This window comes from Pteropus alecto, unplaced genomic scaffold (genome assembly GCF_000325575.1).
Source record: "Pteropus alecto unplaced genomic scaffold, ASM32557v1 scaffold86, whole genome shotgun sequence".
NCBI lineage: Eukaryota > Metazoa > Chordata > Mammalia > Chiroptera > Pteropodidae > Pteropus > Pteropus alecto.
This window is the reverse complement of record NW_006442109.1, coordinates 34,940,831-34,952,762: the sequence shown is the minus strand read 5'-3', so window position 1 is coordinate 34,952,762 and position 11,932 is coordinate 34,940,831. Positions and strand designations below refer to the sequence as shown.

The 11,932-nt window shown below is 32.4% G+C and overlaps 1 protein-coding gene across 1 annotated transcript in view; it reads left to right on the top strand.

The window, feature by feature from the left end:
* The first annotated feature begins 2,134 nt into the window (after nucleotides 1-2,134).
* Nucleotides 2,135-11,932, top strand: part of ZNF25 (zinc finger protein 25) — a 13,571-nt gene continuing 3,773 nt past the window's right edge. Inside the window, exon 1 of the mRNA XM_015595860.2 lies at nucleotides 2,135-2,156. Coding sequence (XP_015451346.1) covers nucleotides 2,135-2,156 — 22 coding nt within the window. The remainder of the gene's footprint in view (nucleotides 2,157-11,932) is intronic.

Genomic DNA, 11,932 nt, shown 5'->3' with positions numbered 1-11,932 from the left:
CACTGAATATAATGTCTTCAAGCTTCATCCATGTTGTAGCATGTGACAGGATTTCATTTATCCTTTCATCTGTTGGTGGCCACTTGTGTTGCACCTTGTGGCTGCTGTGAATAATGTTGCTATGAACACTGGTGTAGAAAACTCTGTTTGATTCTCTGCTTTGAATTTTTTGGGATATACTACTAGGAGTGAAATTGATGAATCATATGATAATTCTGTTTAATTTTTTGAGTAATTGCCATACTATTTTCCATACTGGCTGCACCATTTTACATTCCCACCAACAATGGACAAGGGTTCCAGTTTCTCCACATCCTTGCCAGTACTTGATATTTTTTGTTTTGTTTTGTTTTGTTTTGTTTTGTTTTGTTTTGTTTTGAGAATAGCCATTCCAGTGAGTCTGAAGTGGTTTTTGATTTGTGCTATGTTTAATTTTTATTTATTTTTTAAATTACAGCAAAATGTACTCTGAGTACACATTTCAGTGAGTTTTGACACATGCATAAAGGCGTGTAATCATCACCACAGTCAAGATATAGAACAGTTTCATCACCTCAAAATTCCCTTGGTTCCCTCTTTGTAGTCCCCCACCACTAATTCCTAGCAAACATCAGTTTATTCTTCATTTCTATAATTGTGCTTGATCATGTTGCATATAATTTTGCTTAATCATGTTATCAAATTAGTTTTTTATTATTGCTAAATAGCATGTAGTTGTATGTATGTACCCTATTTATCCACTCAGTAGCTGAAAAACATTTGGGTCGTTTCTGGAATTTTGACAATTATGAAAAGAGCTGTTACAAACATTTGCATTCAGATTTTTGTGTGTATACAGATTTTCATTCCTCTTGGGTAAATCCTAGGCATGTGCTTGCTGGGTCATAGTATAAATATTAGGAATGACTTTATAAGAAACTCCCAAACTGTTTTAGAGTAGTTGTACTATTTTGTATTCCCTATGGCAATATATCAGAGTTCCACTTCACGTTCTTGCAGCAGTTGGTATTGTCAGTTTTTTTAAGGTATGTAATGGTATGTCATTATAATTTTAATTTGCATTTTCCTAATGACTAATGATATTGAAAATCTTTTTATGTGCTTATTTGCCACTTATATATCTTTTTTTGTGAATGTTCAAATCTTTTGTCCATTTTTAAATTGGGTTGTTTTCTTACTGAATTTTGAGAATCTGTTCTGGATATAAGTACTTGGTTAGCTTTGTGATTTTTAAATATTTTCCTCACTATCTGTGGCTACTCTTTTCACTCACTTAACAGTGTCTTTCACAGAACAAATTTTAATGAACTCCACTTTTTTCTTTTTAGTTTCTTTTGGTGTCATCTCTTGAAAAGTGTTGCTTAACTCAAGATCACAAAGACTTTTTTCTACCTTTTGAAATATTTTTTAGTTTTTTTATATGGATGCTCATTTCTTCTAGTGCCATTAAAAAGCAAATATAAATATGTTACTTTAATATATATTAGCTTAACACATGTACAGATAGATACAGAAACAATTATAGATTTGTGTGTATACGTGAGTTAATACAATACATATATTTTCTAACTCTGTTGGCTGAGAGAGTCTATAAGCAATGACACCCCAGTAGCAATGAGCATACCTAGTGCACAGATCATAGTTTCTAACTACCATTCTCCAATAAAGAAACCAGAATTCCATGCAAAATGATTGATTCTAGGGCTGAGTCAAGGGAAATACAAAATAAGCCCAAAGAATTTTGTAGATCAGAAAATAAGTGCTCAAAAACAAAGTGATGGGGACATGTCAAATGGGCACAGGAGCCAACCTGAAAGAGCTTCTCATGGACAAAGCTGGAACAATTTGAGCAAGAAGATAAAACAGTATTCATTTCTAACCCAAAGCATTAAATATTTAAGGCCATATTTAAGTAAATAAATGGTTGAATGAATAAATGGGGAGAAGAGAGTTCTTTTTATGAATAGTTCAAAATAATATATATAGATACTACTCCCTCTTGGAGGTGGAGTTTATTCCCTTCCTCCTTGAGTATGGGCATGATTTAGTGATTTGCTTTCAAAGAATAAAATTTTGTTAGAGTAGGGAAAAGAAACATACAGTAGAGAAAAGTAGCGAACTCTACCTTAACAAAATGGTCCACGTTAACATCACCAGTAATATCAAGTACCCCTTTTATAATGTGATGAGAAGGGTTCCTTTTTATTCTTCCCAGTCAACCAAAGGTCATTGTCAACAATGCCAATTCAATGTCAACAGGAGTCCTGATTTGGGGCACAGTGAGGTGGAGGAGGGGGAGACTTTATTCAGTGCAAACAGCTCAATTATGAAATAGCTCAGCTGTGGAACAGCTTGAGGGAGGCAGTCCAAGTGAGGACATTGCAGTGTTACACTGACAGTGTCACAGTTCAGCTGTAGTGAGACAGCCCCCTCGTGTGAGTGCTCCATTCTGGCAAAACAGCTCTGCTCTGCTGTTACAACTCCAGCTTTAATGTTACAAATCTGGCTGGGAAAACAGTCTTCAATGGAAACTGAAAGTGTTGCTACACCAAGACACTGGTGAAGCTGGCTTATATAGAGAAGAGTTCCTGCTCCTGGTCCCTGATTGGTCTGTTCTTATGCAAATGAAGACTCTAAATCCTCATAGTTTGATTGGTCCAAAAAGCACTGTCCTGACTGATCAGAATGGAGCTGTTCTGATTGGTTGATGAAGATGCAAATAAGGATATAGCTGTACAGCTCTGATTGGATTGGGAAAGTCTCAGTCCTGTTGGTTGAATTTCAATCCTAGGAGCTCTCTTATAAGAGTTGCCTCAGACAGCAGAAGCACAGTGTAGGAGATTTGGAAGCCCACTCTGTGCCTTTTTCCTGAAATGCAACATGCATGAGGGATTTCTGCAAACAGTGGCTGCTAGATTCTGGTTATGAATTTGGGCCTGATAAACCACAAGAAATCCTCCTTGGCAGGTGTATTCTCCCTCAAAATACCCTCAAAACCTATGATCTCCATCAAACCAAGAGGGAAAATATTAGATAAATCCAAATGAAAGGGCATTTTGAAAATACCTGACTAGTACTCCTCAAAATTGTCAAGGTCATGAAAAACAAGGAAAAACTCACAGACTAGAAGAGACCAAAGACACATGGCAACTAAATGCAATATAATATCCAAAATTAGATCATGGAATAGAAAAAAGTACATTGAAAGGAAGACTAGTGAAATTCAAATAAAGTCTGTTTAGTTAATAGTCTATTTGTTAATAGTCTATACCTGTTTTCATTTCTTTTGCATATATTTATAGAAGTAGAATTGCTAGGTTGTATGGTAATTCTATGATTAACTTTTTGAGGAGCTGCCAGTCTTTTCCACAGCAGCTGTACCATTTTATATCTCCATCAGCAATGTTTGAGGATTCCAGTTTCTCCACATCAGCTGTTATTTTCCATTTTTGTTTTTTTAAAAACATTTGTCCTGGTAAATGTAAAGTGGTATCATTGTGGTTTTGATTTGTATTTACCTAAAGACTAATGATGTTGAGTATCATTTCATGTGCTATTTAGACATGGTATATATTCTTCGGAGAAATGTCTATTCAAGTTCTTTGCCCACTTTCTAACTGGTTTGTCTTTTTGTCATTGAAATGTAAGGATATTTTATATATTATGGATAGTATATATAGATAGATAATTTATCAGATAGATGATCTTCAAATATTATATTCCATTCTGTGGGTTGTCTTTTCCCTATTTTGGTAGTGTCCTGTGATGCACAGAAATTTTAAATTTTGATAAAGTTCAATTTATTTGTCTTTGTTGGTTTTGGTGTCATATTTAGAATCCATTGCCAGATTCAAGGTAGGGAGACTTATCCTTTTGTTTTCTTATGAGCTTTATAGTTTTAGCTCTTATATTTAGGTCATCGATTTATTTTGAGTTAATATTTGAATATGGGGTGAGATAGAGGTCCAATTTTATTCTTATGCACACGAATATCCAGTTGTACCAGTATCATTTGTCGAGGAAACGATTCATTACCCCATTGAATGTTCTTGGCTTCTATCTATCAAGTGACAATAAATGTATGAGTTTATTTCTAACTCTCATTTCTATCCCATTGGACAGAATGTCTATCCTTATGCTAATACCACACTGTTTTGATTACTGTAGCTTTGCAGTAAGATTTGAAATTGGGAGATGGGAGTCCTCCAACTTTGTTCTTTTCCAATTTTGTTTTGGCTATTAGGCACTCCTTGCAATTCCATGTTAATGAGGATTGGCTTTTCCATATGCATTTGAAAGCCTTTGGTATTTTGATAGGACTTGTACTGAATTTGTAGATTCCTTTCAGTAGTATTGTCACCTGAACTATATTAAGTCTTAGAGTCTATGAACACAGAATATTTAGGTCTTCTGTAATTCTTTCAGCAATTTTTTTTATAGTTTTCAGTTACAAGTCTTACACCTCCTTGAGTAAATTTATTCCTTCATATTTTATTCTTTTTGATGCTACCTTAAATGGAATTGTCTTAAATTCTTTTTTAGATTTTTATTGCTTGTATATAGAAACACAACTGATTTTTTTGTGGATTTATCTTATATCCTGCAACTTGCTGACTTTATTAGCTGTATTAGCTTTTTGTTTTTGTGGATTCTTTGGAATATTCTATATATAGATTCATATCATCTGCAAATAGCGAGTTTTATTTTTTCCTTTACAATTTAGATGCCTTGATATCTTTTTCTTCTCTAATTGCTCTGGATAGAACTTTCACTACATTGTTGAATAGAAGTGGCAAAAGCAGGCATCCTTGTCTTGTTACTGGTCACAAGGAGAAAGTTTTCAGTCTTTCACTATTGGGCATGCTAGTGGCTGAAGGAGGAGCAGATTAAAAATACTGTTTGTCATGTTGAGGAAGATTTCTTCTACAATTCATTGAGTGTTTTAATCATGAAAGAGTATTGAATTTTGTTAAATGCTTTTTCTGTATCAATTAAAATGGCCATCTACTTTTTTTCCTTTGGTCTATTAATATAATTCATTGACTGTTGTATGTTGAACCACCCTCACATTCCTGAGATAAATCACACAAGATCATGTTGTATAATCTATTTTTTTATTTTGCTGGATTTGATTTACTAGTAATTTGTTAAGGATGTTCACCTCTATATTAATAAAAGATAATTAGCCTGCAATTGTTTTATTCTTTGATGCTTTGTCAGGCTTTTATATCAGGGTAATGCTGGCCTCATAAAATGACTTAGAAAATGTTCCCACCTCTGCTTTTCTTGTTAGGAGGTGCTTGATTAATGACTCAGTCTCTTTACTGGTTATAAATATGTTCAGATATTCTATTTTTTTTTCAGTCTGTTTTAGTAGTTTGTGTTTCTAAGAATTTGTTCCTTTCATCTAGGTTATCCAATTTGTTGGTATACAATTATTCATACAACTTTCATATAATACTTTTTATTTCTGAAAGGTTGATAGCAATGTTGCCTTTTTCATTTCTGATTTTAACTATTTGTGTATTTTTTTCTTAGTCATTATAGCTAAAGTTTTGTCAATTTTTAAAATCTTTTCAAAGAACTAACCTTTAGTTTTGTTCATCTGTTGTTTTTCTAATCTCTATTTTTACTTCTACTGTAAATTTTTATTTTCTCCCTTGGCTAGCTTTGAGTTTATTAGTTTATTAGCTTTGAGAAAAGTAGTTTATTCTTTTTTCTGGTTCCTTAAGATACAAAGTTAGATTATTGATTTGAAATTTTTTTTAATGTAGGCATTTACTACTATAAATTCCTTTCTAATCATTGCCTTCATTGCATCCCATTAAGTTTTGGTATACTTTATTTTTTATTCCATTGTTAAGCGTTTTCTAATTTTCCTTGTGGTTTTTTCCTTGGCCTCTTGGTTGTTCAAGACTATGTTTTTTTTTTTTAATTTCTGTGTTTTTTGTGAATTTTCCAGTTTTCTTTATTGATTATTGATTTCCACCTTCATTCCTTTGTGGTTGGGGAATATACACTGGATGATTTTAGTCTTTTTAAATTTATTGAATTTTGATTTATGGCCTGACAAAGTTCTGCTGGGGATAATGTATCATGTGTACTTGAGAAGAATGTGTATTCTATTTCTGGGTGGAGTGTTCCACATATATGTCTGTTAGTCCTAATTGATTTATAGCGTTAAGATCTCAATTTCCTTATTGATCTTTTGTCTTGATGTTCTATCCATTATTGAAACTGAGCTCTTGTAATGTCCAAGTATTATTTTGGAACTATTTCTCCTTTCAAGTATATCATTTTTTACTTTATATATTTATATATCATATTTCACTTTATATGTACTGATGAGTACATGTTTATAAATATCATGTGTCAAGGCATTGACCCTTTTATCAATGTGTAATGCCCTTCTTTGTCTCTTATATCAATTTTTTACATATGGCCTATTTTGTTTGATATTAATTTTTCAGCCTAGCTCTCTTTTGAATACTATTTTCATAAAATATCTTTTACCATCCTTCATTTTCAAGCTATGTGTGACTCTGGATCTAAAGTAGGGTTTAACATATTCAGGTCATGTTTTATTATCCATCCTGCCAATCTTTGCCTTTATCCACTTATATTTAAAGTGATTTCTGATGAAAGACTTCTTCAACATGGTGTTTATTTTCTATATATTTTATATCTTCTCTCGAGATTGCTTTCTTTTTTGTGTTTGATCAATTATTTTAGTATACCATTTTGATTTACTCATATCTTTTTCTGTATTTTTTTTGAAATTATTTTCTAGTGGTTACCATGGTGATTACAATTAACATCCCTAATTTATAACAATTTAGTTTTAATTGATACCAACTTAGCTTCAATAGCATAAAAAACCTGCTGATATATAGCTCTATTTCACATCCTCTTTATATTGTTATTGGCTCAAATTATTTTTTATGTTGTTTGTCAGTTAACAGAGAGTTATAGTTACTGTTTTATGCATTTATTCTTTAAGTTATATAGTTATATAAGTTAAAAGAGGAATTATAACTCCAAAATAGAATAATATAAGCTTTTATATTTACCTGTGTAGTTACCTTTTCTGTGTTCTTCACATGGCCTTAAATAACTCTATAGTGCCCTTTTATTTCAGGCTGAAAGCATTTCTTGTAGGGCAAGGCTACTAGCAACAAACTTCTTCAGCTTTTGTTTATCTTAGAATGTCTTTTAATTTCTCCTGCATTATTTTTTTATTTTATTTTTTTAATTTATGGTGACATTGGTTAATGAAATCCAATAAATTTCAACTGTACACTTTAACAGTAAGTTAACAGTAAATATATATATTTAAACTGTGTGTTAGATTTCTTTCTCTCACCACATATTTGACCCCCTTTATCTCATCTACCTCCCTCATCTTCCCCCACCCTCTTTTAACCACTAGTCTATTGTCTATATCCATGAGTCTGTTTGTTTGTCCTGTTCATTTGTTGCTTTTAGGTTTATATCCCACATATAAGTGATATCATGTGATTTTCAGCTTTTCCTGTCTGGCTTATTTCGCTTAGCATGATTATCTTGAGGTCCATCCATGTCTCCATTATTGAAGGATAGTCTTGCTGGATATAGAATTCTTGGTTGACAGTTTTTTCTTTCAGCACTTTAATGTCATGATTTTTCTTGAGAGATCTGCTTTAGTGTTATTGAGGATCTTGCTGCTTTTAAGATTCTTTGTCTCTAGCTTATGATAATTTGATTATAATATGTTGGGTGTGGAACTCGAGTTTATCCTTCTCTGTGTTCAATTTATGTCTAGCCTCTAATTTGAGACATTTTGGGCCATTATTTTTTCAAATATTATTTCTGTTTCTTTCCCTGTCTCTTCTGGGACTCCTGTTTTGCTTTTGTCAGTTGGTATGGTTAATGATGTCCCATAGATTTGTTAGGTTCTGTTTATATTTCTTCATTCCTTTTTCTTTCTGCTTCTCAAACTAAACCATTTCAGTTGTCCAGATTCTTTCCTCTGCCTGCTCAAATATGCTTTTCGTCCTTTTTAGTGAATTTTAAATTTCAGTTACTGTACTTTTGAGCTCCATAATTTCTTTTGGTTTCTTTTTATAACTTTACCTCTTTATCCTTATTCTTATTTATTCATACATTGTTCTCCTAGTCTCCTTTAGTTCTTTGTCCATGATTTTCTATACTTCTTTGAGCACACTTAAAAGAGTCAATTTAAATGGTTTGTCTAGCAAATCCAATGTCTGGACTGTCTCAGGGATGATTCCTGTCAACATTTCTTTTCCTGTGAATGGGCCATGCTTACTTGTTTCTTTGTATTTTTTTTAAATTATAACCTGGACATTTTGAATATTTTAATGCAGTTGCTCTGGAATGTAGATTATCCACCTCCCCAGGATTTACTGTTTTTGCTTGCTAAAGGCTGCAGTTGTTTATTTGTTTACTTTTTCAAACTATTTTTCTTAAAGATTGTATTCTTTGTCACATGTGGTCACTGCCATTTTTGTTCTGAAGTGATATTCTGTACCATAAGAAATCAGTACTTGTAACATTTTCATAAGCGTACTGCTTTAAAAAAAATCTGTGTCTATTACAAAAGAATAAAATGTCTGTGTGTGTGCATAACACAATTTTGTGTTTCTCTTTTTGGCTGTATTATGCCCATATTCAGAGCCCCTGTATTAGTTCCTCTGCTTTATATGGTGAGCTCTTCTCATCAGCTTTTGCTTTCTGCTAGATGCTCTTTTTTGTTTGTTTATTTTTTATTTTGTTTTAAAAAAAAAAAGGAACGAGTCATTTAAGCTTGACTGTGACTAATTTATCCAGCAAATCAGTCACTCTACTGTCCTTGTTAAATTCCAGCCCTTCAACTCTGGGCATTAAAGTTTTCCTGAGCTGTCTATTAGGATGTGTGTTCTAAAGCTAGTTGCTCTTATTTGATTCTTATGAGGTCTAGATCTTCCAAAAATTTCTCAAATTGTTTTGTTTACTGATTGCAGCTTTCACTCCTTTGTGGTGCTCTTATCGAGTTATTCTAATTTAGACTTTTACATTTTGATTTCGAACTACAACTCACAATAGAAATGGAAAAACAAGTAAATATAAAATATATAGATGTTAATTCAGGAAAAAATAGCAAAGCAGAAAGTCATCTCAGATAAAAAGATTAAATTAGAGTACACCTAAGGGAGAAGAGATATCAGATAAGAGGAGTGGGGAGAAACAAGAATTGACAAGGATAAGGAAGAGAGTAATAGAAATAGAAGAAAGACAAAATAGAATCCCTAAATAACAAAAAGTAAGCAGTGAAGAGAACTAATATTTAAAACTGCTCTCTGTCACCATACACCAGAATTAACTCAAAATGGATCAAAGACCTAAATGTAATATATGAAACAATAAGTTGCATAGGAGGAAACATTGCTACTAAACTCATGGACCTTGGTTTTAGAGTGGATTTTCTGAATTTGACTTCAAAGGCAAGGGAAGTAAAAGCAAAAATAATGAATGGAACTATATCAAAATAAAACTTCTGCACAGCAAAAGAAATCATCACCAAACAGGCAACCTTTTGAATAGGAGAAGATATTTTCAAACAATACCTCCAATAAGTGGCTAATATCTAAAATATACAAAGAACTCATACAAGTCAACAATAAAAATACAAACAATCCAATTTAAAAATGAGCAGAAGACCTTAACAGACACTTCTCCCGAGGAGACATACAACGGCCAACGGACATACGAAAAAATGCTCAACTTCACTAGCTATTAAAGAAATGGAAATCAAAACCACCTCACACCTGTTAGAATGGCTGTCATCAACAGGACAAGTAATAACAAGTATTACGTGATGGGGAAAGAGGAATATAAATTGATAAAGCCACTATGGAAAATGGTATGGTGGTTCCTCGAAAAACTAAAAATAGAATTATTACCATCTAACCCAGCAATCCCTCTTCTGTGTATCCACTCCTAAAATTTGAAAACATTTATCTGTAAACATATGTGCACCCTGATGTTCATTGCAGCACTGTTCATGATGACCAAGACATGGAAACAACCAATGTGTCCTTTAATAGATGATTGGTTAAAGAAGATGTGGTACCTATATACAATGGAATATTACTTAGCCATAAGAAAAGATTAAATACTGCCATTTCTGACAACATGGATGGATCTTGAGATAATCATATTAAGCAAAATAAGGCAGAAAAAGTTGAGAACCATATGATTTTACTCATAAGTGGGATATAAAACTGAAAGCAACAAACAAGACAAACAACAAAAACTCAAACACAGACAACAATTTAGTGGTTACCAGAAGGAAAGTGGGAGGTGGGGAGGTAGATAAGGGTAAAAAGGATCAAATATATGGTGACAGAAAGAGACTTGACTTTGGGTAGTTAACACAATGCAACATGTTGATGATGTATTAATGAACTGTAAAATTGAAAACTATATAATTTTATTAACCAATGTCACTCCAATAAATTTAATTTTAAAAATAATAAAATAAAACTGTAATTCAAGGAAACTTCCCATCAAGAAAAGAAAATCTGAATCTGCATATTGAAAAGGCTTTTTGTGCCAGAGGGAACTGACCCAGAATGATTTAAAAAAAAAAAAATTTTTTTTTAAAGTTCTCTGAGTCTCAAGGGAAAAAGTCTAAGTCATTTGGGAAGGAAAGAAAATAAAATTGACATGATTTTTGTTAGCATCATATAAATATATAAAACAGTTAGAACAGTGTTTTCAAGGATAAAAGTGTGAACCAAGAATTTTATCTAGCCAAGGTGTTCTTCAAGTGAACTTCGGATTCTATAGAATATAAAAAATCAATTATTAGAGAAAAATTCATAGCCTTAAATAATTCTGTCAAGAAAAATAGAAGAATGAAAAGAATTAGCATTATGGCTCTAGCCATTACCAAACCACATAGACACTGTGGGAGTTACATTCCCCTTTCTCCCAGTAGTTATTAATTTCCAATTATTTACAAAGTTATATTATGCTTTTCCCTCACTGCTGCAACTTTAATATAAATGTTTATTTCTTACATAAATGTCTTAATTTTCTAACACTCCATCTTTCTGATGTTCCATTTGCCTCTTGTACTTTAATTTTCTTCTAAGCTACCAATCTACTCATATAACTCTAGTGCTTACATCTATCTCTTCAGTGGCTCCCTATTATCTGTATTTGCATCTACAAAATGAAAGGGTGAACATCCCCAAAATGTATAAGATAGTCCACATAATTTGAAATAGCAGAATTATTGATACACATTTTTCTGTTATATAAATACTAAAATAAAACTTGTAAATTTTTAATAAACAGACTGAGATGTCAATAATATTAATAAGAAGACATCTATTAAGTAGGCATGCAAAATATATTTTAATGGCCCAAAAGACAAATTCAGAATTACTCCAAGTTTTGTAACCTGACTTGACTATCACCTAACTAATCTTGGTCCTACACTCTGTTCTCATATCATACTGTTTTATTTGTAGTTTCCTCAACTTGTAATATGTGATGCATCCATGCCTTTGCCAATTCTGTATTTGTAATTCGTAAAGTTTACGTTAGTCAGTTTGACCACCTAATAAAATCTAACTTGATAATACAAAATACAAACAGCTATCCCCACTTGGGACCATCTTATATTTTACACATACTTCTGCCTTAACACTTGCTATGTTTATTGCATTTAAGAATTTACATCTTTGCCTCCCTGTCAGAATGTAAGCTCCTTGATAACAAGAATAGTTTCTTTCATTCATCTTTGTAGCTCCAGCAGAGTTCCAGGCATGGGGTGATAGTTCAGTAAATATATATTGAACAAGTATTTTATATATAAAGCAGGGTACAGAGTAGCGGTGTATCTTAACATTCCAAAGTAAATTCTATACTTAGCACATTGAGA